The sequence below is a fragment of the Erinaceus europaeus genome, chromosome 20 (genome assembly GCF_950295315.1).
Source record: "Erinaceus europaeus chromosome 20, mEriEur2.1, whole genome shotgun sequence".
NCBI lineage: Eukaryota > Metazoa > Chordata > Mammalia > Eulipotyphla > Erinaceidae > Erinaceus > Erinaceus europaeus.
The window spans coordinates 58,267,317-58,294,743 of record NC_080181.1 but is presented as its reverse complement, the minus strand read 5'-3'; the positions used below and the strand labels follow the sequence as shown (position 1 = coordinate 58,294,743).

General features: G+C 65.0%; 3 protein-coding genes across 7 annotated transcripts in view; 1 reads left to right on the top strand and 2 right to left on the bottom strand.

Annotated features, from left to right (window-relative positions):
• ARNT2 (aryl hydrocarbon receptor nuclear translocator 2) overlaps positions 1-6,631 on the bottom strand; it is a 38,595-nt gene extending 31,964 nt beyond the window's left edge. The window contains exon 1 of the mRNA XM_060179581.1: positions 6,465-6,631. The gene's annotated coding sequence lies outside the window, so the exon portion shown is untranslated. The remainder of the gene's footprint in view (positions 1-6,464) is intronic.
• A 776-nt stretch (positions 6,632-7,407) lies between these two features.
• On the top strand, positions 7,408-16,323 carry CTXND1 (cortexin domain containing 1). Of its 2 annotated transcripts, none has more exons than XM_060179576.1 (3): positions 7,408-7,455; positions 15,124-15,190; positions 15,762-16,323. In XM_060179576.1, the coding sequence occupies exon 3, from the start codon at positions 15,811-15,813 to the stop codon at positions 15,988-15,990; it is 180 nt and encodes a 59-aa protein (XP_060035559.1). In that variant the 5' UTR covers positions 7,408-7,455; positions 15,124-15,190; positions 15,762-15,810; the 3' UTR covers positions 15,991-16,323. The 2 variants fall into 2 exon arrangements, with proteins under 2 accessions (XP_060035559.1, XP_060035558.1); XM_060179575.1 differs by lacking the exon at positions 7,408-7,455 and adding an exon at positions 13,553-13,923.
• A 481-nt stretch (positions 16,324-16,804) lies between these two features.
• Positions 16,805-26,996, bottom strand: FAH (fumarylacetoacetate hydrolase). Of its 4 annotated transcripts, XM_007521955.3 has the most exons (14): positions 26,724-26,990; positions 25,152-25,262; positions 24,796-24,923; positions 24,283-24,332; positions 22,708-22,798; positions 21,761-21,858; positions 21,543-21,595; positions 21,111-21,210; positions 20,691-20,821; positions 19,949-20,024; positions 19,795-19,841; positions 18,672-18,773; positions 18,241-18,358; positions 16,826-16,939 (listed from the first exon to the last, which is right to left on the bottom strand). In XM_007521955.3, the coding sequence occupies exons 1-14, from the start codon at positions 26,802-26,804 to the stop codon at positions 16,866-16,868; spliced, it is 1,260 nt and encodes a 419-aa protein (XP_007522017.1). In that variant the 5' UTR covers positions 26,805-26,990; the 3' UTR covers positions 16,826-16,865. The 4 variants fall into 4 exon arrangements, 2 of the variants coding, with proteins under 2 accessions (XP_060035556.1, XP_007522017.1); XM_060179573.1 differs by lacking the exon at positions 18,241-18,358 and having other exon boundaries at positions 16,805-16,939; positions 26,724-26,994; XR_009546655.1 differs by lacking the exons at positions 18,241-18,358; positions 19,949-20,024 and having other exon boundaries at positions 19,795-19,948; positions 26,724-26,996.
• Between the last annotated feature and the right edge of the window lie 431 nt (positions 26,997-27,427).

Here is a 27,427-nt window from a genome sequence, read left to right as displayed (position 1 = left end):
TCTCTCTCTCTTTTTTTTTTTTTTCACCTTACCAGAGCACTGATCAGTCCTCAACCCTCAGCTCTGGCTTATAGTGTTGCAGGGGATTGAACCTAGGCCTCTGGGGATTTAGGCATGAGACTCTGTTTGCATAACCATTATGCTAGCTACCCCACCTATTTTTCTATGCTTTTCTTTTTTTTTAATATTTATTTATTTTTTCCCTTTTGTTGCCCTTGTTGTTTTATTGTTGTAGTTATTATTGTTGTTGTTGTTGGATAGGACAGAGAGAAATGGAGAGAGGAGGGGAAGACAGAGAGGAGGAGAGAAAGATAGACACCTGCAGACCTGCTTCACCGCCTGTGAAGCGACTCCCCTGCAGGTGGGGAGCCGGGGTTCGAACCGGGATCCTTATGCCGGTCTTTGTGTTTTGCGCCACCTGCGCTTAGCCCGCTGTACTACAGCCCGACTCCCTTTTCTATGCTTTTCTATGCAAACATACATCGTGACTTTTGTGACAGACACACAAGCACACATACACACATACACACTCGTGAAATTAAAGAACTAAGAATGAAAATGTCTCAGCAGGAATTGCAGTGAAGACCTCTGCACTGCAGAAAAGAGGCAAAGGAGGGGTCCGGAGGGGGCGCAGTGGATAAAGCACTGGACTCTCAAGCATGAGGTCCTGAGTTCAATCCCTGGCAGCACATGTACCTGAGTGATATCTGGTTCTTTCTCTCTATCTTTCTCATGAATAAATAAATAAATAAATAAATTCTTTAAAAAGTAAAAATAAAAAAAGAGGAAAAGGAAAAACAGGGAGTTGGAAAGGAAATTGGAACAAGAATGGGGGGGCAGGTCTGCCAGGTTAACAGGGAGGAGGCTGGGAGGGTCAGGAGCAGGCTGTGGGGGTCTTCCTACTGAGCTCCTGTCCCCAGTCCTCCACCCCAGAGGCCCTGGCCACCCTGTCTCTGGAGAAAGGCTGCCTGTGATACTTCTGCAGGGGGACCCTCCCACAGGGGGAGCCCCTCACAGGGGCCAGGGCCCCTCCTCCGGGCCAGTCAGTGGTGGGCCATGCACTGACCCTGCAGAGGCTCTGTCTGTCTGTCTGTCACGAGGCCCGCTCTTAACCAGCAGGGCCCTGGGTAGTTACTGATTAACGCCTCTTGTGTCAACTCACAGAACTGGCCAGGCCACTTGGTCACCCAGGGAGGATGTTTGGGCCCTGGAGTCCCATGCAGTGCAGGCAGTGCAGTCTGAGGACACAGCGGGGCTCAAAGGGACGCATTTGGCTGTCTCTGTAGGCACAGCAGAGGGCAGAGTTCAAGGCCCAGCTCTGCTGCGAAGACACTGGCCTGGGGCTGTCTGTTCTCCAGCCATCAGCACAAGGGAGACAGCTGCTCTCACACCAGCAGCGCAGGGTGGGGCGGCCAGGGGGCTCAGGATCCAGTTTTGGGGGGCAGAGTTACACCCTCGGGGTGTGGGGTGCATGTGCGGAGGGGCAACTGTGTGGGAGGCTATCTCTGCCCATCCCCTGCAGGGGCCTTCACAGCTCAGAGCTTTCAGTCAGCACTGCCCCACTGCCCCCCTCACCCAGCCTCTCACCCAGCCCCTGCTCCAGTGGCCACACCATTCCCCCAGGCTGCCATGATTCCTCCTGGGCACTGGGCAGGGCCGGCCCTCAAGCTGGGCAGCACAGGACCATGGCCCTGCCCCTTCCTCCCCACAGACCCTGCTCCCCAATACACCAGTGTACCCCTGCATCAGGGCCCCAGCTCCCTACAGCCCCTGAACCCAGTATACCAGTGTGCCCTGCACCCAGTACACCAGTGTGCCCCTGCATCCAGTACAGCAGTGTACACCTGCAACCAGTACACCAGTGTATCCCTGCATCAGGGCCCCAGCTCCCCACAGCCCCTGCACCCAGTACACCAGTGTACCCCTGCATCAGGGCCCCAGCTCCCCACAGCCCCTGCACCCAGTACACCAGTGTGCCCTGCTCCCAGTACACCAGTGTGTCCCTGCATCAGGGCCCCAGCTCCCCACAGCCCCTGCACCCAGTACACCAGTGTGTCCCTGCACCCAGTACACCAGTGTACCCCTGCATCAGGGCACCAGCTACCCACAGCCCCTGCATCCAGTACAGCAGTGTACCCCTGCAACCAGTACACCAGTGTGTCCCTGCATCAGGGCCCCAGCTCCCCACAGCCCCTGCACCCAGTACACCAGTGTACCCCTGCATCAGAGCCCCAGATCCACACAGCCCCTGCACCCAGTACACCAGTGTGTCCCTGCACCCAGTACACCAGTGTGCCCTGCACCCAGTACACCAGTGTGCCCCTGCACCCAGTACACCAGTGTGTCCCTGCACCCAGTACACCAGTGTGCCCTGCACCCAGTACACCAGTGTACCCCTGCACCCAGTACACCAGTGTACCCCTGCATCAGGGCCCCAGCTCCCCACAGCCCCTGCACCCAGTACACCAGTGTGTCCCTGCATCAGGGCCCCAGCTCCCCACAGCCCCTGCTCCCAGTACACCAGTGTACCCCTGCACCCAGTACACCAGTGTGTCCCTGCATCAGGGCCCCAGCAACCCACAGCACCTGCACCCAGTACACCAGTGTGCCCTACAGACTATGACCCACATAGTCAACGACTGCCACCTCTCCAGATTCAAAGGAGGTCTCGAAACTTTACATCAGGCTCAACCTGATGCTGTTGACTGGCTACGGAAGAAGGGCAAACGCTAGAAGAAGAAGGGCCCCAGCTCCCCACAGCCCCTGCACCCAGTACACCAGTGTACCCCTGCTCCCATTACACCAGTGTACCCCTGCATCAGGGCCCCAGCTCCCCACAGCCCCTGCTCCCAGTACATCAGTGTACCCCTGCATCAGGGCCCCAGCTCCCCACAGCCCCTGCACCCAGTACACCAGTGTACCCCTGCTCCCATTACACCAGTGTACCCCTGCATCAGGGCCCCAGCTCCCCACAGCCCCTGCTCCCAGTACACCAGTGTACCCCTGCATCAGGGCCCCAGCTCCCCACAGCCCCTGCTCCCAGTACACCAGTGTGTCCCTGCATCAGGGCCCCAGCTCCCCACAGCCCCTGCTCCCAGTACACCAGTGTGTCCTTGCATCAGGGCCCCAGGTCCCCACAGCCCCTGCACCCAGAACACCAGTGTACCCCTGCATCAGGGCCCCTGCTCCCGGTACACCAGTGTGTCCCTGCATCAGGGCCCCAGGTCCCCACAGCCCCTGCACCCAGTACATCAGTGTGTCCCTGCATCAGGGCCCCAGCTCCCCACAGCCCCTACTCCCAGTACACCAGTGTGCCCTGTACCCAGTACACCAGTGTGCCCCTGCATCGGGCCCTAGCTCCCCACAGCCCCTGCACCCAGTATACCAGTGTGTCCCTGCATCAGGGCCCCAGCTCCCCACAGCCCCTGCACCCAGTCCACCAGTGTACCCCTGCACCCAGTCCACCAGTGTCCCTGCATCAGGGGCCCAGCTCCCCACAGCCCCGGCACCCAGTACACCAGTGTCCCTGCATCAGGGGCCCAGCTCCCCACAGCCCCGGCACCCAGTACAGTGCCTCAAAGGCCCCAAACCCCCCCCCCACCTCCACCTCCAGGGTCATCATTGCAGCTTGGTGCCCACACTATGAACCCACTGCTCCTGTGGCCATTTATTTATTTATTTATTTTGGATAGGACAGAGAGAAATGGAGAGAGGAGGGAAAGACAGACACCTGCAGACCTGCTTCACCGCCTGTGAAGCGACTCCCCTGCAGGTGGGGAGCCGGGGGCTCGAACCAGGATCCTTGTACGAGTCCTTGCGCTTCATACTATGTGCATTTAATCTGCTGCACCACTGCCCTGCCCCAGAGCCCTCAGTTCTCCCCGCAGCCCCTGCACCCAGTACTCTGCCCCCAAGGCCCCAACATCTCTCTCTCTCTCTCTCTGTCTCTCTCTTTCTCTGTCTCTCTCTCTCTGTCTCTCTCTCTCTCTGTCTCTCTGCCTCCAGGGTTCTCACTGGGGCTTGGTGCCAGTACTATGAACCCACTGCTCCTTTAGCTACTTTATCTTTTATTTGTTGGGTAAGAGAGAAATAGAGGAGGGGAAGATAGGGAGAAAGACACACCTAGGGGTGGGGGTCGATAGCATAATAGTTACGCAGAGACTCTTGTGCCTGAGGCTGCAAAGTCCCAGGTTCAGTCCCCCACACCACCGTAAGCCACCGTACTCCTGCTGTTTTTCTGCGCGGGCTCTGAAGCCACTGTCCAGGCGGGCTGTGGGCTTCTCTGTGCTGTCCGCGAGGGACACCGGGCCCAGCCCCCTTCCAGCTGTGGGCCGGGGGGTCCTGCCCCTGCTGCCCCTCAGGGGACGTGCTCTGGTGCCTGCAGGTCCCAGCAGAGCACAGCCAGCAGCCCAGCGCCAGCACTGGCACCCCGAGGTCCCAGGCCCATGGGCTCTTCAGGAATTGTCCTGGAGTGACTCAGCCTGGGCTGGTGCCCACGCAGGGCACATGCTAGCAGCCGGCAGAGTTCCCAGATGCTTCCAAAAGGCAGCAGCTCCCGTCCCATCCAAAAGGCAGCAGCTCCCATCCCATCCACAGGCAGGACACAAAGCCCCCCGAGGCCCGGCAGCTGGAGTCCCCAGGGACCGAACCCAGGACCCCGTGGAAGGAGTGTGCTCTGCCTGCTGAACTAAGACCGAGGAGAGCCCTGTGGGTCATGGCATGAGATGGGGCTGGGGCTGGAAGCTGGGGGTGCAGGAGTGCAAGCCCTACTCTCTGTCACTGAGCTGCCTGGCCCTGGTGTGGCTCCTCTTTACTAAGAAGGTTGAACTGGGAGTCGGACTATAGCACAGCAGGTTAGACGCACATGGTGCCAAGCGCAAGGACTGGCGTAAGGATCCCGGTTCGAGCCCCAGCTCCCCACCTGCAGGGGAGTCCCTTCACAGGCGGTGAAGCAGGTCTGCAGGTGTCTGTCTTTCTCTCCCCCTTTCTGTCTTCCCCTCCCCTTTCCATTTCTCTCTGTCCTATCCAACAATGACGACATCAATAACTACAACAATAAAAAAACAACAAGGGCAACAAAAGGGAATTAAAAAAAGATCACTATATTAATAAAAATTTAAAAAGATAAAAATGTTGAACTATGCTGCACGCTGTCTCAAGCAGCAGGGGGCTGACCTCTGCAGGGGACTGAGGTCCAGGACACCCGGTGGGAGGTGTGCTGGCGGGGGGGGGGGGGGGGGGGGGTGACCCTCTGGGAGGAGCAGGGAGCTGGGAAGGCATCACACTGCCCCAGGCCCTACCTGCCCCAGATCAGAAGGCTTCTGCTGCTGCTTCCCGCCCCACCCCTTGGGATATGGGGTGCCCAGCCTGCACCAGGGGTGGGGGCTCTTCAGCTACACCATCCCTGGCCTGGGATCTGGGGCACTCAGCCAGCCCCCGGGGGTTGGGCGTGTCTCAGCTGCGTTACCCACACCACCCCCACTGCCTCTGGGATCTAGGGTGCCCAGGCAGCCCCCCAGGGGTGGCAGGGAGGGGGGGCTTCTGCTCTGGTACCTGAAGCAGCTCTCCATGGCGTCAGCTTCTCAGAAGGAGCTGTGCCCAGACCATATGCCAGGGAGATGTGGCCACTGTGCCATATCCCTCTTCATCCCGTGCCCCATGCCTCCTCCACATCCCCCATGCCCCTTCTGCGCCCCATGCCCCTGCATCCCCTGCGACCCCATGCACCCCCATGCCCCTCTTTGCCCCGTCCCTCCTCTGCATCCCCCGTGCCCCCGCTGCATCCCGTGACCCTATGGACCCTCTGTGACCCCTCCGCACTCCCTGTGCCCGAGTCCCCCGTGCCCCCTCTAGGTCCCCCGTGCTCCTGCATCCCCTGTAACCCTATGCGCCCCTTGTGCCCCTGTGTCCCCTGTGCCCCCTTCATCCCCCATGCCCCTATGCACCCCTGTGCCCCCTCTGTGCCCCCTCTGCGCCCCCTATGTCCCCTCTGTGCTCCCTGTGTCCCCTCTGCGCCCCTATGTCCCCTCTGCGCTCCCTGTGTCCCCTCTGCGCCCCTATGTCCCCTCTGCGCCCCGTGCATCCCCCTATGTCCCCTCTGCATCCCCTGTGCCCCCTATGTCCCCTCTGCACCCCCTGTGCCCCCCTACGCCCCCTATGTCCCCCCTGTGCCCCCTATGTCCCCTCTGCGCCCCCTATGTCCCCTCTGCGCCCCCTGCGCCCCTATGTCCCCCTGTGCGCCCTCTGTGCCCCCTGCGCCCCCTATGTCCCCTCTGCGCCCCCTGCGTCCCCTATGTCCCCCTGTGCGCCCTCTGTCCCCCTGTGCACCCTCTGTGCCCCCTGCGCCCCCTATGTCCCCTCTGCGCCCCCTGTGCCCCCTCTGCGCCCCCTATGACCCGCTGCGCCCCCTGTGCCCCCCTGCGCCCCCGTGCCCCCGTGTCCCCCAGTCCCCTCTCTGCACTCACCTCTGCCCAGGGCCTTCCCGGGTGTCCGAGGGCAAGACTCCCCGGGGTGTCCCCGTCCACGGCCAGCGGCACTTTGTGGTAAAGCAGACGGGCCTTCCTGGGTGCCCACCTGCACCCGCCGCGGTGAAAGGTGGGGGTGGGGGGTGTCCCTCCACCTGCCCCAAGGCTCACGGGAAGAGGGCTGGTTCGCAGGGGAGGGGCGGGGCGCGCAAGAGAGGGGCGGGGCCCGCGAGGTATGGGCGGGGCTCCCGGAGAGGGCGTGGCTTTCATGGGGGCGGGGCTTGCAGAGGATAGAGGTCGGGTTGGCAGGGAGAGGGGCGGGGCTCACAGAGGAGGGGCGGGGCTCGTAGGAGGGGGGAGGGTTTATAGAGGATGGGCGTGGCTTGCAGGAGAGAGGGCGGAGATCGCGTCGAGGGGAGGGACTTGCAGGAGAGGGGCGGTGTTCACGGGGAGGGGGCGGGGCTCACAGGAGGAGCGAGGCCCCCCTGGGAGGTGGGAGGTGGGGGTGGGGGGTTTACGGGGCGGGGGCTCCTCTCCCTGCAGGACCCACAGCCAGCGCGCAACTCCAAGGCTGGGTGCTCCCGGCGAGGGGAGGGGCGGAGGGGCAGCAGAACCTCCCCCCTCCCCCCGCCCTCGCCGTCCCGCACCCCGCGTCCCGCACCCCGCGTCCCGCACCCCGCGTCCCGGCGCTTCCGCTTGAACCACGTCCAGGGCCGCGCCGCCGCTCAGCCTGCGGGTGACTCAGCCGCCGGCCTCGCGCCCCGCGCCCCGCGACCCGCGCCCCGCGCCAGGCCGGACCCCCGGCGGCCCGCCCCCGCCCCCGCCCCCAACTGGACCCCGCGTCCCGGGCCAGGCTGGACCCCGCTTGCACCCCCGCGTCCGGGCTGGACCCCCAGGCTGGCCAGGCCGGACCCCACGTACCAGGCGGACCCCGCGCCCCGGCCGGACCCCGCGCCCGCCCCCCGCACCCCGGCGCACCCCGCCGCCCCGGGTAAGGACTGCGGGCGCCCGCGGAGACGCAGAGTCCCGACCTCCGCAAGGGGCGTCTTGGGGGGTCGCAGGCGGGAGGGAGCAGGGCGGCGCTGCTGCAGCCTCTCTGTGATGCGGGGCCTGTGGGGGGCGGGCGGCGGGCGGCGGGGGGCAGAGCCCAGCTGGATGGAAGCCCCTCCTGGCCTTCTGGGGAGCTGGCGCTCCCGCGCTCAAGGTCACCAAGGGGACTCGCGCCGATGGGGGGCAGCTCCACGCCAGGCGCCCCTTGGGTGCTGCCCTGATGGCAGGGGGAGCCTCCCCCCACACACACACACGTGGCTGCGGAATGGCGGGGTGCCCTGGACCCACACCTCACAACAGCTTCGGGCAGCGGGAAAGTTCTGGAAGGAGGCAGCGAGCGGGAGGGTTGCCCCGTGGGTGCCTGCCGTGTTGGTCACCGCGGCTGGGCCTCCGCTCCCTGCTCTGCAGCACCCGTGGGGAATGTGGGTGGGGGCACTGACCTGGGGTGCGAGGCTCCCACACCCCTCCTGCCCACCTCTGTCCGGGACCCTGCTCTGTGCCCCCTGCAAGCCACCTGGAGGGGTGTCAGGGCAGGAGAGAGCAGACGGGGAGCCCTGGCATGGCTTCCAGGCTGGGTGGAGGGCTCTGCCAGCTGAGCCGAGCCTCTGGGAACGCAGGGACATTACCCCAAGTGTCTCCCAGAGAGGAGCTGCGGGCCTGCCCCCCACCTGGTGCCCACCACCTGCTCCTGCTCCTGCTCACAGCCTGACCTCTGACCGGAGCCGGCAGTGAGGCCACTCACGCCTGGCTGCTGACCCCTAGCTCCTGGGTACGCACTTTAGAATGAACAGGGCCTTGGCAGGACAAAGACAGTTTTTGTTGGCACCAGTGTTATCACGGGGGTCCATGCCTGCACCACGAATCCACCACTCCCAGTGGCCATCCCCCCTCACTCCTTGTATTAGGGAGAGAGAAACAGAGGAGAGGGAGATGGATAAGGAGAGAGAGATGACTGCAGTCTGTTTTGTTTTTTTCCCCAGATCCCTGCTTAGCTCTGGCTGATGATGGTGGTGCTGGGGGATGGAACCTGGGGCCTCAAGAGATTGAGGCAGCAGAGTGTCTTGCAGAACCATTATTATTATTTTTTTTAATTTTATTATTATTATTTTATTATTATTATTATTATTATTTTCCCTAGACCCATGTTCAGCTCTGGCTGATGGTGGTGCTGGGGATTGAACCTGGGACCTCAGAGCCTCAGGTGGGAGTCTTTTTGCAGAATCCTCTGCTGTCTTCCCAGACCTGCTTCACTGCTCCTGAAGCTTCTCCTCTGCAGGTGGGGTCTTTACGTGCACTCTGCCTGTACCCCCTCCCCCCTCAGGGTTTTATTTATTTGTTTATTTTATTTTATTTTATTTTCACCAGAGCACTGTTCAGCTCTGGCTTATGGTGGTGCAAGGGATTGAACCTGGGACTTTGGAGCCTCAGTCACGAGAGTCTCTTTGAATAACCATTATGTTATCCACCCCTCCCCCCCCCCAAATTGTTTTAAGAGCACCAAATGCAGTTCTCCAGACCCCCAGTGGCCGCTCATGCCAGGCCCGTGTCCTGGGCTGTGTCCTGAGGAGGGGGGTGCCATGGCCAGCTGCTCCCCTCCCCACAGGCACCCGCACAGCTCCCAGGGGTCCTGTGTGAGGCACCACTCGGTGCCAGCCCTGCGTAATACCAAAATAAGCGGTGTCGAGGAAAGTGTCCTCCCGTCCCCGTCCCCATCCCCACTGTCTCCGCAAGTTGAGCTGTTCCAGGACACGCCTGGCCCTGGCTTCTGGCCGAGGCTTTGCCAGTGAGGTGGCCAAGTTCCCGTTAGACACGGAGCCTGCCGCTTCCAGAGGAGAGGTTCCTGAAGTGCAGCCCCAATATAGCAGCCAGGCTGGCTGCGTCTCCTGGGCAGAGGGAGGGACCACCCTGTGGGACCAGGACATGGCAGGAGGCAGAGGGCCGGGCTGCCCTGGGGCCCGCCTCTGAGCTTCCCGTGCCAGGCCTGCCTCTCCAGGTCCCCAAGGCACAGCCGCCCTCTTTCCTGACTGGAGACACACCTGAGCTGCCCAGGGCTGGTGCAGGGAGGAGCTGGGCTCTGAGGGGGTTGTCCATGTTGAATCCCTTGAAGCTTCTGACTGCTGGACTCAGCCTTCTTGGCTGGGCAGCCGGGATCCCAGTGGACAAGCCCCAGGGCCTCTGGGTCATGGCTGCCTCTCCAGATGCATCCCCGAGCCCCCAGCCTCACCGTGGGCCGCAGGACGCCGAGCCCTGTGTGTCCTCTGGTGGCCCTCTGTGTCCCCAGCCAAGGCCTCTGCTGAAGCCCCCTGGGGATCTGTGACAGGGACACAGAGAAACGGTGTCATCACACACCTGGAGAGCAGACCCTGAGTCCCAGGGCCCTGCACAGGGCACCCAGCACCTTCCCTATTGACCCAGGGCTGCCACTGCCCCTTTTGGTGTCTAGAAGCAGAAAGGACTCATGGCTCTCCTGCCCTGGGGCTCAGGACTGACCACAGACAGCCAGGTGTGCTGAGGACTGGTCAGTACCCACTTGGCCTTGCTCACATGGGGAGAACAGTTTGTGCGAATGTTTTTGAGTCTTGTTTTATTGTGGCCAGTGGGGACCCAGTGAGTCCCTGCCCCCAGTGGACACCTCCTGTCCCCTCACATAGACAGTGAGAGACAGATAGCAGAGGGGCACTGCTGACCCTCCAGTGCTCCATGTGGCAGCTGGGTTCAGACCTGGGTTCTTGGCACAGTGAAGTGTGCACTCCGGCGGCTGAGCCCTGCACCCCGGTCTTGCTGTCCACACTGGCCCATGCACACGTGGCCTGATGGGAGGAGGCAGCCCAGCCTGGGGCAGAGCCTCTGTCCAGGCCACACACCCAGTGTTCTGCCTGCCCAGGTGGGGCCATGAACTCCCCTCAAGGCCGAGTGCTTCAGCCTGTCCCCAGGGGGCTGTGGGGAAGGGGCCTCGTGTCCCAGAGCTGCCTGCAGCCGCAGGACAGGGTGCCAGGTGTGGGCACCGTGAGAGGAGCCGGGGAGGCAGGCCGGTGGCATCTGCTGGCCACCGTCCTTGACTGTCCCTCCCTCCTCCTCTGGGCAGATGGCGCTCTGCCTCCCACAGACTGCCCATCAGTCACGACTCTGGCTCTCTTGTCAGCCCTGCAGTCCCCTGCCTATTGGGGCAGGACACCATGTCTGAGGGAAAGGCTCTCCTCCCCAGGCCCTCCTCCCAACTGGGCAGACCTGCAGGAGCTCGGGACAGTTCCCTCACCCACCTGGGCTGCAGTGGGCTGACCACAACCAAGTCTGGCCGCTGGCACTTGGTGGCATCAGTGTCATATCTCAGAAGCACAGCGGCTGGAAAGAACTTATATAGGCAGAAGGGCGGGCAGGACATCTATGCAAATGAAGCCATTCCGATTGGGGAGGAGTTCACAGGGCTGCCCAATCCTGGGCGGCCTGAGGCAGGGTGCCGTGACATCACAGGCAGTGTCCACACCTGGGCGGGCCTGCCAGAGCTCCAGGGGCCACACCTGGGCCCCCCTCCAGCCCCCGTCCCCACCTGCTACCTGCACACCTGTGTGTCTGCTGGCTTTGCCGTAGCCACAGCCACGGGCCCAGGCCTGTGTCCCCAGGCCTGGGGGCTGGTGGGGGACCCTGAGTGGCCCTGGGCTGGCCCGTGGAGCCATCCGCCCTCTATCCTCTGGTCACCTCCTGGCCTCACAAGGACACCCCTTTTCCAAAGGCATTGCCACAGACTAGGGGCGATAGCTGGGTCCAGAAAGTGTGAGCAGGCAGTGTTCAGACAGACGTGGACAGATGTGGCACCAGGGCCCTAGACGACCTGGGGAGAGTGCTGGGCCCCGTGGACATGCGGGGGGGGGGGGGGGGGCTCCTGCAGCGTCTGTCCCTGGGGAGAGTGCTGGGCCCCGTGGACATGCGGGGGGGCCTCCTGCAGCGTCTGTCCCTGGGGAGAGTGCTGGGCCCCGTGGACATGCGGGGGGGGGGGGGGGGCCTCCTGCAGCGTCTGTCCCTGGGGAGAGTGCTGGGCCCCGTGGGCATGCGGGGGGGCCCTCCTGCAGCGTCTGTCCCTCCGTGGCTGATGTCTGCGGGTCTTCTCAGGGCAGACGGACACTCTGGCATACGTCCCCATCAGCAGTCGTTCAGGATGGCCCCCATGGCCCCACACCTGCGGGTGGTGGTGCTTGTCCCCAGGCAGGACAGTGCTGGTGGCCCGGCAGCATCCCTCCCCCGGAGCACAGGGCCAGGAGGGGCTCAGGGAGATAGCTTCCTGGTCTGGGGCCAGTATCCCAGTGACTGCACCTACGCATCCACAACCTTGGGGACTTCTCGGGTGGCGGGGGACAGGAAGGCCTCTGTCGGCCATCTTCCCCACCTCCAGCCTTGCCCCTCCCTGCACTGGAGCCCCTCTTCTGGGGGGGTGAGGTCTGCAGGCTGATGCCCGATTTGGGGGAGCCCCAGCCAAGGCTGAGAGCCCATGGCACCACCCATGGGGCAGCAGGGGAAGGGAGGGGGAGGCAGATTCTGAGGCACCAGCCACGGGGCGTGGTCAGGGTGTCTGGCCAGGGCACCCCAGCCCCACCCCACCCACATGTGCCCTGGCTCCCTGGGTGGGGAGCAGCCGGCCCCTTGGGACACCCCACTGCCCAAGGCCTGCAGGAACGAGGTCAGCTGGCAGCAGAAAGTGGGCCTCGGTTTCCCCTGTGGCGCCCACAGGCAGGCAACTAGGTCAAGGGAACGGGCACAGTGTGGGGGCTGTTCTCCTGCAGGGAGGGCCCAGGCCACCAGGTCACCCCTCCTACACCCGCCACTCCTGGGGACACCAGCTCCCTGGGGAGCCCCCACCCCAGCTTCTCGGCTCAGACCAGGGCCAATCTGCTGGCACCCGTGACCCCACCCACACCGGCTGGGTGAGGAGGCATCTGGGCTGGTGGGGGCCCTGCCTCTGTCTCCCCACTGCGTGGGCGGGGCGGAGGGGGGAGATGGCATCTTGGACCCAAATCTTATTTCCAAGGGGAAGGGGGGGTTGTCATTTTAAGTAGGCAAACGGGCAGGGAGGTGGCGCACCTGGTTGAGCTCACACGTTACCAAGGACCCAGGTTCAAGCCTCTGGTCCCCACCTACAGAGGGAAGCTTCACGAGTGGTGGAGCAGGGCTGCAGGAGTCTCAGCCTCCCCCTCTCTCTCTCTTTCTTTGCTCTGCCTATCACTGAGTCCCCTCAAATAAAAAATAAAGAAAAAGAAATAAGGGGGGATGGTTATCAGGAGAGGTGGAATTGTAGTACAGGCACCAAGCCCCAACGATAAGCTTGGTGGCAAGAAAGTAAATAAATGCAGAGGGCTGAGTGGAGGGCACTCACTCCCCACCTGAAGGGAGGACAATTCATGGCTGGTGGAACAGGTCTGCAGGTGTCTCTCTGTCACTCTACCCCCCCCCCCCGTCTCCCCCTCTTTTTCAATCCCTCTGTCCTGTTAAATAAAATGGAAAGAAAAAGAAGGGAGTCAGGCAGTAGTGCAGTGGGTTAAGCATAGGTGGCGCTAAGCGCAAGGACCAACTAAGGATCCCGGTTCGAGCCCCCGGCTCCCCACCTGCAGGAGCGTTGCTTCACAGGCGGTGAAGCAGGTCTGTAGGTGTCTGTCTTTCTCTCCCCCTCTGTCTTCCCCTCCTCTCTCCATTTCTCTCTGTCCTATCCAATAACAACGACAGCAATAACAACAATAATAAAAAAGGGCAACAAAAGGGCAAATAAATAAATATTAAAAAATTAGAAATAAAAGAAAAAAAGTGTATGTACATTGGGAGGGGGAGAGTGGCCACTGGGAGCAGTGGATTCATAGTTCTGGCCCCAAGCCTGAGTGATGACCCTGGTGACTATTTAAATAATAATAATAAATATAAGTAGATAAGTTTTTCGCCTCTCCTTTTCTCCTTTTGTCTTTTTACCAGAGCCCTGCTCAGCTCTGGCTTATGGTGGTGTGAGGGATTGAACCTGGGACTTTGGAGCCTCAGGCAGGAGAGTCTCTTTGTATAACCATTATGCTTACTCCCCACCCTACTTTTTTCCTTTTTATTTTTCCTTCTATTCTGTTTTGATAGGACAGAGAGCAATTGAGAGGGTGGGGAAGGTAGACAGAGGGAGAGTCAGAGAGACACCTGCAGACCAGCTTCACCACTCGTGAAGCTTTCCCCCTGCAGGCTGGGAGCAAGGGGCTTGAACTCAGGCACTTACCTGGGTGCCCCACACCCGGCCCCCAGCAGATAACGTTCTGAAAGGCAGAAGTGTGTCCATGCTGACACTGTGAGGCAGGGATGCACTGACCTCAGCGAAGAAACCGTCATCATGTGAGGAGCCTCTCTGAGCAAGTGGTGGACAGCCCCCTGGAAGCTCGCCAGCCCCCAGCTGGTGAGTGTCTGCCCAAGCCAAGGGACCCCGGCGGCCACTACCCCAGCTCCCAGCTGTCCCAGGAAGGGTCCCCGCCAGGCCTTCTCAAGGTCTTGGTCAGCATGAGGCCTCCCTCTGGGGCAGCGGGGAGGGGATGACTGGAGAAACCATAGCCAGGGGTCCCCGGAGCCCGCCTGCCAGCTCCTGGGTCTCTTGCGCCACAGTGGAGGAGGGCCCAGCCAGGGCCACAGCCTTGGGCTCTGTAACGGGTGTCTAGGTGGCCGAGCTTCAGCTGGACCCCCAGAACCTCCGCATGGGTTAGTCGGCAGCTCAGCTCAGGTCAGGGCCCCTGGGCATCGCAGGGGACAGTGACTTCCCCATTCAAGCTGGGGCCTACAGGCCTCTCCCAGGAAGGAGGAAGCCCTCCCCATGTGTGGAGCTTGGTGTCTGGTCCGCTCACCCCGCCAGGCCAGGCCGTGCGTCTAGCTGGCAGAGGCCGCACTGGGGAGCAGGACATGCTGCTCTATGGGAGAGCCCTGCAGGGCCAGAGAGGTGCCACCGGGGCCCTGGGGTAGTGTGCTTGGAGAGGCGGCCATTCAGCCCTTCTTTCCACAGGAAAAGTTCTGGGGAGGGACACATGGGCTCCCCAAAGGAGGCGACACATGTGGGTGAGCACGTGCACCCTTGCTCAGTCAGCTCTGCCTCAAAAGACAGTTTGGGGGCCAGGCGGTGGCGCAGTAGGTTAAGCGCACGTGGCGCCAAGTGCAAGAACCCAAGCAAGGATGTCGGTTCGAGCCCCCGGCTCCCCACCTGCAGGGGAGTCGTTTCACAGGTGGTGAAGCGGGTCTGCAGGTGTCTATCTTTCTCTCCCCCTCTGTCTTCCCCTCCTCTCTCCATTTCTCTCTGTCCTATCCAACAACGACGACATCAACAACAACGATAAACAACAAGGGCAACAAAATGGAAAAAATGGCCCCCAAGAGCAGTGGATTCATAGCGCAGGCACCGAGCCCAGCCATAACCCTGGAGGCTGCAGGCAGAGGCACCACGAGGAGGCTGACACAGGAGGTCCCCAGAGGGCCAGGCCCAGAGCGGAAGGACAGAAGAGCTCTGGCCTCCAGCGCCAAGGTCACCTCCCAGTGCACCGTGACCACAGCGTGACAGTGGGCGGGAGGAGGGCGTCCAGAGTGGGGACTCAAAGCCCTCGTCTTCTTGTTCCAGCGAGGCCCCAGAGCCCCCAGCACCAGCCCACGGGCCCTGACGGCGAGGCACTCACTCCAGCCAGCAGGTCAGTGACCGGCAAGAGTGCAGCGGCTGTGGGGTGAGGCCCACGGGTGTCTGGTCAGCTCCTGGCAGGACTGAGCGGGCACAGGGCTTCCCACAGAGGGCTCCCATCCCAGCAACCCCCTCACTGGCCAGGAGGCAGGGCACCTGCCGGGCTGCTGCACCTGTGCTCTGTGTCCTGTCCTGGGGCTCAGACTCCAGGAGGGTCCAGGTCCAGACAAGCCACTTGGCCCTCCAAGGTCACGGGGGCTGGGGGTTAAGGGGCATCCCAGGAGGGTCATGGGGGAGGGGATGTCCTTGAGGATCATAGGGTGTGTCCCAGGAGGGCCATGGGGGAGGGGCTGTCCCTGAGGGCCATGGGGGGGAGGGCACCCAGGAGGGGCACGGGGAGGTGTTCCAAGTCGACGATGAGGGAGCCCTGAGGGCACCTGTAAGCCCAAGGGGTGCAGGTCCCCAACTACCCTCCACGGGTGCCCCTCTGCCTTCAGAAGGGTGTCACCCGGCCCCCACTGGGTCCCCTGGGGCTGAGCAGGAGCCCCCGTCACCCCGGCCCTGTGCCCTTGTGCTCCCCACAGGGTGGAAGATGGTGGCAGGGATTCCCGGGCCGCAGCCGGGCGACACGCCATGGAGGAGCCCAGCCCCGAGCCGGCGAACGTGGACGTGGACAAGGGGCTGGCACTGGCCTGCTTCGTGTTCCTGTGCCTCTTCCTGGTGGTCATGATTGTCCGCTGTGCCAAGGTCATCATGGACCCCTACAGCGCCATCCCCACCTCCACCTGGGAGGAGCAGCACCTGGACGACTGAGCCACGAGGCAGGCCCCACGGCCCAGAGCCACGGAGGACACGCTGGCTGGGAGTGGACACTGCCTGCCCGTAGCCTCCGGCCCCTGCCTGGGAGAGGCCCGTCCACCCAGGAGACCCACGGCCTGCTCCCCAGAGACACGTGGGGAGCCTGTCCCCTCCCCCACTTTCTTTGGCTGCCCAGAAGTGAGGGACATGCGGGCCCCCAGCCTGGCAGATGTGGGCAGTGACCCTCACCGCTGTCCCGCCTTGTCTTCATCTCTCTGATGCTCTCGGGGGACCCGGACGTGTTCAGCCAGGGTGATGAGAACAGAGCCCAGCTTCTGTCTCCCTAAAGCTGTGTGGCCTCCAATCAGTGTCCCCCATCTGCGCCACTGCGTCTCCAGAGAGGTTGCGGGGGACTCTGGGAGGGGACACAGGGCAGAGCAGCCCCACCACCACCTGCAGGGTCAGGAGGGGACAGGACCTGGTGTCCTGGGAGCAGGACCTGTCCCCCCCAAGTGAGGTCGTGTCCCCCCCAGTGAGGCCGTGTCCTCCCCAGTGAGGCCGTGTCCTCCCCCAATGAGGCCGTGTCCCCCCCAGTGAGGCCATGTCCTCCCCCAATGAGGCCGTGTCCCCCCCAGTGAGGCCGTGTCCCCCCAGTGAGGCCGTGTCCCCCCCAGTGAGGCCGTGTCCCCCCACAGTGAGGCCGTGTCCCCCCAGTGAGGCTGTGTCCCCCCACAGTGAGGCCGTGTCCCCCCACAGTGAGGCCGTGTCCCCCCAGTGAGGCCGTGTCCCCCCAGTGAGGCCGTGTCCCCCCCAGTGAGGCCGCTGCAGCTTAGGGAGGACAGAGTGGGACTTGGAGTATGTCCACAACTTTATTTCCCAGAGGCCTTAGGCTACGGGAGGGCAGGCAGCACCTTGCCCGCACACTGGCCGAAGCCCACACGGTAGCCAGCGCCCTGGCAGTGCCCTGTGGAGAGAGGAGGGGATGGGTGCTGGGGAGGCGGCCCACACCAGGCCACGCCGAGGCCAGCTCAGGACACCCACCCAGATGGCCGACCATGCACTGTGCCCCGAGCAGCAACCCCCAAACTAAGGGGCACCCCATCTCCTCACAGGCATTGCAGCCGTCCCCCAACAGGCCCAGGGTGCAGGCCCCATAGTCGAAGTGTGGGCTGTGGTCAGGGAGACCCGTGGTCGGGGTGGCCGTGGTCAGTGGGGGCTGTGTCAGGGAGACCCGTGGTTGTGGTGGCCGTGGTCAGTGGGGACTGTGGTCAGGGGGCTGTGGTCGGGGTGGCCGTGGTCAGTGGGGGCTGTGTCAGGGAGACCCGTGGTTGTGGTGGCCGTGGTCAGTGGGGACTGTGGTCAGGGGGCTGTGGTCGGGGTGGCCGTGGTCAGTGGGGACTGTGGTCAGGGGACCTTGGTTGGGGTGGCCGTGGTCAGTGGGGGCTGTGGTCAGGGGGCCATGGTCGGGGTGGCCATGGTCAGTGGGGGCTGTGGTCAGGGGGCTGTGGTTGGGGTGGCCGTGGTCAGTGGGGGCTGTGGTCAGGGAGACCCGTGGTCGGGGTGGCCATGGTCAGTGGGGACTGTGGTCAGGGGACCTTGGTTGGGGTGGCCGTGGTCAGTGGGGGCTGTGGTCAGGGGGCCGTGGTCAGGGTGGCTATGGTCAGTGGGGGCTGTGGTCAGGGGGCTGTGGTCGGGGTGGCCGTGGTCAGTGGGGGCTGTGGTCAGGGAGACCCGTGGTCGGGGTGGCCATGGTCAGTGGGGGCTGTGGTCAGGGGGCTGTGGTCGGGGTGGCCGTGGTCAGTGGGGGCTGTGGTCAGGGGGCTGTGGTCGGGGTGGCTGTGGTCAGTGGGGGCTGTGGTCAGGGGACCATGGTTGGGGTGGCCGTGGTCAGTGGGGGCTGTGGTCAGAGGGCTGTGGTCGGGGTGGCCGTGGTCAGTGGGGGCTGTGGTCAGGGGGCCGTGGTTGGGGTGGCTGTGGTCAGTGGGGGCTGTGGTCAGGGGGCCGTGGTCGGGGTGGCCGTGGTCAGTGTGGGCTGTGGTCAGGGGGCCGTGGTTGGGGTGGCCGTGGTCAGTGGGGGCTGTGGTCAGGGGGCCGTGGTTGGGGTGGCCGTGGTCAGTGGGGGCTGTGGTCAAAGGTGGCTCGTGCTTGGGCCAGCCCGTGGGCATGGAAGGGTGCAGGCTTTCCCCCGGCTCTACCACCCAGGCAGGGCGGTGGCCTGGCCAGATGTGGGCCCCGGGGTCTGCAGTGGGGTTGCTGCGGGCTGACCTGTGATGACCACCTCGTCCCCGTCCTGCAGGAACTTCCTGCTGTGCCCGTCCCCCAGCTCGATGGCCTTCGTCCCCCTCCAGGACAGCTCCAGCATGGAGCCGAAGCTCTCGGGCTCCTGCAGGGCGGCTGGTGAGGGCTCCCGCACCCCAGTGCTACCCTGGGGGTGCCCACTGTCGCCAGGTGCCCTGTGGCACGCCCTTGGCTCAATTCCCAGCCCCCAGACTGCCCAGCACTGCCCCCCACCCCACCTGGCTGGAGGCAGAGACCAGACACAGTCACCCATTCCAGAGGTGTCCTGTCCCCCCCAGGGGACACCCCCAGCCCCCTGATGGCAGCTCTGGGTGGAGCTCTGCCTGAAGGGTCAGAGAAGGTGGGGTCACCCACCCAGGGCTGAGGGGCTGGACCCGCTCTGCCCCTGGGAGACTCACCGGACCGCTGATGGTTCCAGAAGCCAGCAGGTCCCCAGGCCGCAAGTTACAGCCGTTAACAGAGTGGTGAGTGAGCTGCTGCAGCAGTGTCCAGTACATGTGCTGGGGACAGGGGCAGGGGCGGCTGAGACGGGGACAGGGACAGGGGTGGCTGAGATGGGGACGGGCAGGGGCAGCTGAGACAGGGACAGGGGCAGCTGAGATGGGGACAGGGACAGGGGCGGCTGAGACGGGGACAGGGGCAGGGGCAGCTGAGACGGGGACAGGGGCAGGGGCAGCTGAGATGGAGACAGGGGCAGGGGCAGCTGAGACAGGGACAGGGGCAGCTGAGACGGGGACAGGGACAGGGGCAGCTGAGACGGGGACAGGGGCAGGGGCGGCTGAGACGGGGACAGGGGCAGCTGAGACGGGGACAGGGACAGGGGCAGCTGAGACGGGGACAGGGGCAGAGGTGGCTGAGACGGGGACAGGGGCAGCTGAGACGGGGACAGGGGCAGGGGCGGCAGAGACGGAGACAGGGGCAGGGGCAGCTGAGACGGGGACAGGGGCGGCTGAGACAGGGACAGGGGCAGGGGCGGCTGAGATGGGGACAGGGGCGGGGCGGGGACAGGGGCAGCTGAGACAGGGACAGGGGCAGGGGCAGCTGAGACAGAGACAGGGGCAGCTGAGACGGGGACAGGGGCAGGGGCAGCTGAGACAGGGACGGGCAGCTGAGACGGGGACAGGGACAGGGGCAGCTGAGACGGGGACAGGGGCAGGGGTGGCTGAGATGGGGACAGGGGCAGCTGAGACGGAGACAGGGGCAGCTGAGACGGGGACAGGGGCAGCTGAGATGGGGACAGGGGCAGCTGAGATGGGGACAGGGGCAGGGGCGGCTGAGACGGGGACAGGGGCAGGGGCGGCTGAGACGGGGACAGAAATGGGGACGGGGCAGCTGAGACGGGGACCTGGCATGCTGGGGACACGGGTAAGGGCACCACCTCCCCCCCATCAGGGGCACCTGCCAGCACCCTGTGCCTCGCACCGAGACCGAGGGCCCATGCTGAGCGGCCGGCGCAAGTGGACAGGCAGAGGCCCCACAGCCCAGAGGCAGGGCCAGCGGCCCCCTCCCGCAGCCTCTCACCTTGAAGTTGGACCTGCAGATGGTGACGGGCTGCTTCATGCCCTCTCCTGTGGGGACAAGGCCAGTGACAGCCCAGCTGCCGGTCCCTCGGAAGGCCCGGCCCCCGCAGTCTGCCCCGCTGGCCCGTCTTGCCTGGGGGGACTGCCCGACGCACCTTTCAGGGACACACAGAGGCTGATGTCAAAGGTGAAAGGCTGCTGGTGGCGCAGGTAGGGCAGTGGCTGGGGGTCCTGGGGGCAGAGAGGGGTCCTCAGCACGGGCCCAGGAGGCCCCCGGCAGGCAGGCAGGGAAGGAGCCGGCTGGGCCCGGGGACAATAGCTTCGGAGTCCCAAAGCTGTGTCCCCAGGACGTGAAGGCCGGGTGGGGTCAGCACGACGGGGACCCCCTGGCCTGACCCCATCTCAGGACCATCCTTCAGAGGGGCCTGAGGCCTGGGGCCTGCCAGGGACAGTGGGTAGGGATGGGGGCTCACCTCGCTGTGGGAAGGGCTGGGTCGGGGGCAGGGCAGGGCAGGGCAGGGCAGGGCAGGGCAGGGCAGGGGGCAGGGGGCAGGGGGCAGGGGGCAGGGGGCAGGGGGCAGGGGGCAGGGGGCAGGGGGCAGGGGCAGGGCAGGGCAGGGCAGGGCAGGGCAGGGCACCCTGAGGGCGCGGGGATGGCTCCCCTGTGGGCGGGGCTCCCCCATGGGGCAGGGCTTCCGCATGGGCGGGGCTGTGGCTCCCGGGGGCGGGGCCTCGGTGGGCGGGGCTCCCTCTGAATCGGGCAGGACTTCCTCATGGGCGGGGCTGTGGCTCCCGGTAGGCGGGGCTCCCCCTGGATGGGGCAGGACTTCCTCATGGGCGGGGCGGTGGCTCCAGGTGGGCGGGGCTCCCCGATGGGCAGGGCGGAGCGTATCTTACCTGCACCGGGTTGGGTAGAGTGAAGGGCAGGAGGGCGTCCATTGTCACCACCCAGGGGGAGATGGTGGTCGCAAAGCTCTTGCCCAGGAAAGGCCCCAATGGCACGTACTCCCACTTTTGGATGTCACGGGCTAGGGTGAGGGGGGCACACCTCAGCAGGAGCCCCGCCTGCCCCTCCCCACCCCGCTTCTCGCTTCTCCCCTCCCCCTCCCCCCCTCCTCTCCGTTCTCCTCCCCTCCCCTTCTCACTCTTCCCCTCCCCTCCCATTCTCATTCTTCCCCTCCCCTCCCCTCCCCTCCCCTTCTCATTCTTCCCCTCCCCTCCCCTCCCCTTCTCATTCTTCCCCTCCCCTTCTCACTCTTCCCCTCCCTTCCCCTCCTCACCCCTCCCCTCCCCTCTCCTCCATCAGTGCCCACCCACCGCTCCAGTCGTTCATGAGAACCATCCCGAAGATGTGCTCCTGGGCCCTGGAGATGGGGATGGGCTCTCCCTGTGGGTTCCCAGGGCCCACGAAGAAGGCCTGGGGTAGGGGGCACATGGCGGCTCAGGCCCTGCCCCTGTACTTGTCCCCAGGAGCAATTGGGAGAGCCAGCACCACGGGGGGGGGGGGGGGTGCAGCAAGGGCAGGTGTAGGCAAGCAGGGACACAGGCCAGGGGGCCAGGGACACAGGCCAGACTGATGGGGACACAGGCCAGGGGGCCAGGGACACAGGCCAGACTGACGGGGACACAGGCCAAGAGGCGGGACACAGGCCCCACACACCGGAGCCCTGAGCATTGTGGGCGACAGCTGGCAGGAGGGAGTCATGGGGGCAGAGCCCACCACAGGCAGGTGGGACGGGGACAGCTCACCATCTCCAGCTCCATGTCCAGCAGCCTGCAGGGCCCAAACACAGGGGGCTGGGCTGCAACACACGGGAGGGCACGTGGGTCAGGGTGGACTCTGGGGACGGGAGCTGACCAGGCACGTGGGTCAGGGTGGACTCTTGGGGATGGGAGCTGACCAGACACAAACCCTGCTTAGGGGCTTAGGGGTGGGGACCCTGGGGCAGCACCCAGCCGGCACTCACAGTCGTCAGGCTTCATCTGCCCCAGGGGCCTGCGGATGGGGGTCCCTGACACCACGATGGAGGAGGCACGGCCATGGTAGCCCACTGGGAGGTGCAGCCTGTGGATGCGGCTTCGGTGAGGACTGTGGGACACCAGGCCTGCCCACCCGTGAGGGACTCAGCTGGGGACAGGATCCGGTGCTAACACTCAACCCGAGCCTGGAGGACACGGTCGGCCCAAGGGACAGGAGGACACACGGGAGTGACAGCGTCAGGAGGCCCGGGGAGCAGAGCCTGACGGACGCGGGCAGGTGTGTGCAGGGCTGGGGGGCGTGAGGGCAGAAGAGAGGGCTCCAGGGCCACCCTTTTGACTGTGCACAGCACCCCTGAAATTCATCCCTGACCTCAGTTCACGTCAGACACCACAAAGGAGCAGGAGCAGGGAGACAAAACTCACCTGGGCAGGCAGATAGACATGCTCAAGTCAGGACAGACAGAGCCACACTCAGGCCAGGACAGACAGGGTCATGCCTGGGCCAGGACAGACAGAGCCACACTCCGGTCAGGACAGAGCCACACTCAGGCCAGGACAGACAGGGTCATGCCTGGGCCAGGACAGACAGAGCCACACTCAGGTAGGGACAGACAGACAAGGTCACGCCTGGGCCAGGAAAGACAAAGTCACAGTCAAGCCAGGACAGACAGAGCTATGTCCAGGTCAGGACAGACAGACAAAACCACACTCAGGCAAGGCAGACAGACAGAAAGAGCTACATTCAGGCCAGGACAGACAGACAGAGCCACACTCTGATAGGGACAGACAGAGCCATGCTCAGTCAGGACAGGGCAGGCCAGAACAGATACACAGAGCCATGCGAGGCTGGGACAGACAGATGGACAGACAGAGCCACACTCAGGCCAGGACAGACAGCCTCTGGTCCTGGAGGCCCGCGCTGCCTGGGACGTACCAGTTGGGCATCAGTGCGTTGTCCTTGCCCCGGAACATGATGCCCAGGTTGGTGGCGTGCTGGCGTGATGAGTAGAAGTCCGTGTAGTCACCTGTGGGGTGGGGCCCCACCAAGCCATCGGGAGTCCAGCCAGGGGGAGGGGCAGAGAGCCGCCAGGGGAGAGCCAGGGGCACCCTCCCACCCGAGTGCCAGTGTGCACAAGTGTCAGCCTGAGGCCGTCAGCACACACGCAGAAGTGGGGTGCAGGCAGTGGGGCAGGGCCAGGGGTGACAGACCCAGTCTCCGGGGGCAGGTCCACAGTCAGCCTCTAGCACACAGGCCCCCCAGAAAGCTGCAGAGGGGTCAGAATGGGGGGGCAACCAGCACAGAGGAGACCACACAAAGGGCAGGGACATGGGGGGGACAGGGACACTGGGGGGCAGGAACACTGGGGGCAGGGACACAAAGGGCAGGGACATGGGGGGACAGGGGCACTAGGGGGCAGGGACACTGGGGGCATGGACACTGGGAACAGGGACATGGGGGGCAGGGACACTGGGGGGCAGGGACACTGGGGGCAGGGACACTGGGGACAGGGACACTGGGGACAGGGACACTGGAGGACAGGGACACTGAGGGACAGGGACACTGGGGTCAGGGACACTGGGGGGCAGGGACACTGGGGGCAGGGACACTGGGGACAGGGACACTGTGTGCAGGGACATTGGGGGACAGGGACACAGGGGGCAGGGACATTGGAGGACAGGGACACTGAGGGCCAGGGACACTGAGGGGCAGGGACACTGGGGGACAGGGACACTGGGGGACAGGGACACTGGGGGACAGGGACACTGGGGGACAGGGACACTGAAGGACAGGGACACTGAGGGGCAGGGACACTGGGGGACAGGGACACTGGGGGACAGGGACACTGGGGGTAGGGACATTGGGGGCAGGGACACTGGAGGACAGGGACACTGGGAACAGGGACACTGGGAGGCAGGGACACTGGAGGACAGGGACACTGGGGGACAGAGACACTGGGGACAGGGACACTGGGGGGCAGGGACACTGGGGGCAGGGACACTGGGGGCAGGGACACTGGAGGACAGAGACACTGGGAACAGGGACACTGGGAGGCAGGGACACTGGAGGACAGGGACACTGGGGGGCAGGGACACTGGGGACAGGGACACTGGGGACAGGGACACTGAGGGACAGGGACACTGGGGGCAGGGACACTGGGGGGCAGGGACACTGGGAGCGGGGACACTGGGGTCAGGGACACTGGGGGACAGGGACACTTGGGGCCGGGACACTGGGGGACAGGGACACTGGGGGCAGGGACACTGGGGGACAAGGACACTGGGGATCAGGGACACTGGGGGACAGGGACACTGGGGATCAGGGACACTGGAGGGCAGGGACACTGGGGGACAGGACACTGGAGGGCAGGGACACTGGGGGACAGACACGGATCCCCCGACCCAGGACATCCTGTCCACTGGAGCCCTCTCTCAGGAGGATGGCTTCGGGCTCTCCACGAGCAGAAGCAGGTCAGCACCGGTGGGAAGTCAGTGTTCTGAGCCCACTCACCAATGGTGGCCGGCAAGTGCATGGTGGCGGCCGTCTGGGCTGTGAAGGCCCTGAAGGCAGAACCATGTGCCCGCTCAGAGGAACGCTGGGCTTCCTGGCCACCCCCCAGCCATGACCCAGGGCCTGGGCTGTTCCCTATGGGCACTGGGCTGGGCCCGCAACCCATGCTTCACTGTGACCCCAACTGCTGGGCCTGTCCACCCCATGCTGCACCAGGCCCTGCCCCTGGGCACAAGTCACCTTGCTGACAAGGCCCTGCCCCTGGGCACAACCCCATCCCTGTTCCTCACCGGCTGCGAAGCCCCGCCCCTTTATTCCAGCCCCGCCCTCACCGGCTGCGGAGCCCCGCCCCTCTATCCCAGCCCCGCCCCTAAACCCAGCCCCACCCTCACCGGCTGCGGAGCCCCGCCCCTTTACTCTAGCCCCGCCCCTCTATCCCAGCCCCGCCCTCACCGGCTGCGGAGTCCCGCCCCTCTATCCCAGCCCCGCCCCTAAACCCAGCCCCGCCCTCACCGGCTGCGGAGCCCCGCGTCGTCCCGGAGCTGCCCGTAAGCCGAGCGCTCGGCCAGCAGGTCCTGCAGGAAAGCGCGCGCCTCCCGCCAGGCCGCCAGGCCCAGCCCCATGAAGCTATTGAGTGTGGGCTGCGGGAGGGTGGGGGCAGCACAGTCCTAGCCTCGCCCTCGGGTGCTGGGGTCAGCCGAGGGCAGGGCGCCCCCACCAGCAGACCCCCTCTGCTGGCCTCAGGTCACCCGCATGGCGCTCCAGCTGCCCCCCAGCCTCCCCACCGGGCACCTCAGGCACCCCTCCAGGAGGCGGCTGGCAGGGCCCGGGGACCCCAGGCCTCTGGGCAGGGGCGCAGCGGGGCCCACCTGGTTGAAGACGTCCTGGTGCGGGGCGAGCGCGGGGCCCGTGAACAGGTGTCTGATGACGCTGAGGTCCAGGATTTGCTCCCCGATGGCCACGCCGATCCTGGGTCTGGGCTGGAGGGACGACGGTGTCATCACAGTAGGGGCGGGCAGGTGGGAGCCCACAGGAGTGCATGCAGGTGGGGGGCACGGGGAAGATGCAGGTGGGAGCCCACAGGAGTGCATGCAGGTGGGGGGGCGGGGGCAGGTGCAGGTGCAGGTGGGAGCCCACAGGAGTGCAGGCAGGTGGGGGGCACGGGGAAGATGCAGGTGGGAGCCCACAGGAGTGCATGCAGGTGTGGGGGGGCGGGGGCAGGTGCAGGTGCAGGTGGGAGCCCACAGGAGTGCAGGCAGGTGGGGGGCACGGGGAAGATGCAGGTGGGAGCCCACAGGAAGTGCATGCAGGCGGGGGCCTGGGGGAAGATGCAGGTGGGAGACCACAGGAGTGCAGGCAGGCGGGGGGCACGGGGAAGATGCAGGTGGGAGACCACAGGAAGTGCATGCAGGCGGGGGCCTGGGGGAAGATGCAGGTGGGAGCCCACAGGAGTGCATGCAGGCGGGGGGCACGGGGAAGATGCAGGTGGGAGCCCACAGGAAGTGCATGCAGGCGGGGGGCACGGGGAAGATGCAGGTGGGAGCCCACAGGAAGTGCATGCAGGCGGGGGCCTGGGGGAAGATGCAGGTGGGAGCCCACAGGAGTGCATGCAGGCGGGGGGCACGGGGAAGATGCAGGTGGGAGCCCACAGGAGTGCATGCAGGGGGGGAGTGTGGCAGCCCACGTCAGACTTGCACAGGGTCTGCCCCCCAGCAGGGGCCACGCTGCCACCTGCGGTCCACAGGTTGTAGAGCCTGGGGGCACAGGCTGCTGGGGAGGGTGTGGGGGATCTCTGGGGGTGTCTTTGAGGAGAATGTCTCAGGGGTCTCTTGGAGGGTCTCTAAGGGGATGTCTGTGGGGGCTGTCTCTGAGGTCTATAGGGTCTCTGGAATAGGGGTCTCGGGGGGATGTCTCTTGGGGATGACTCTGGAAAAGGGGTGTCTGCAAGCGAGATGTCTCTCTGGGCTGGGGGTGAGGGAACGGTCATGGGGACCCATGCTCGCAGAAAGTTCCAGAAGGGGAAGCAGTGGCAGCCAGTGGGTGGCCTCCGGCCAGACGGGCTGGCCCTGAACTCCGACCCCAGAGCCCCTGGCCAGCCCCAGGTGGGCAGCTGCCCAGGGCAAATAAAGGGTCACAGTGGACCTTCCAGACCCCAGGCCGGGCAGGGTGGACTCTCCGCCTCTCCGCCCCCTGCCCCACCCCACCCCGCCCCAGCGGAGGGCAGCAGGGCCCGTCACGGCGTCCTGAGACCTGGGGTGACCGCTGGCCCCGTGGTCAGCCCAGGGCGGCTGAGGTCCCCCTTCCCCACCAGGCCGAGGACGCTGGGGGGGCAGGCAAGTGGGCACGCCCTGCAGCACCACAGATGTGCAGCCCAGAGCCGTGGGGTGGGGGTCCGCAGCCGGCCCGCCCCCAGCACCCAGCGCTCAGCAGCTCCGGCTCACGTCGGCAGCGGTGGAGAAGACGCCATAGGGCAGGTTCTGGATCGGGAAGTCGCTGTCCGCGGGGACCGGGACGAAGGACATGCTGGCGAGACGCACGCGGGGACCGACGGACACAGGACAGGCGGATGGTCGGGAATGGACGGGGCTGCTGGCGGACTCTGCCCCTCGCTGCCCAGGGGCCGGCGCTGCCCCCGCCCCGCCCCGCCCCGCCCCCGCAGGACCTGCCCCCTGCCGCCTCCCCGCAACGCCTGCCCCTACCCCCAGGACGCGCCTCCCCTCCACCCCCAGGACCTACCCTTTTCCCCAGGGCCCTCCCCTGCCCCCAGGACACCCCTTACCCCCTCCCCGGAGCCCGCCCCCTAGCTCCAGACCCACCCCTCCCACTCCCCCAGGCTCTGACCCCTTGCTCTACCTGCCCCAGGGCCCGCCCCTGCCCGTCCCCACCCCCGCAGCCCAGGCCAAGGCTGCCCAGGCAGAGCCAGAGGGGGGAGTCCTGTCCTCAGTGGACACTCTGTGCCCTGGCTGTGTCCTGTCCTCAGTGGACACTCTGTGCCCTGGCTGTGTCCCGTCCTCTCAGTGGACACTGTGCCCTGGCTGTGTCCCGTCCTCTCAGTGGACACTCTGTGCCCTGGCTGTGTCCCGTCCTCTCAGTGGACACTCTGCCCTGGCTGTGTCCCATCCTCTCAGTGGACACTCTGTGCCCT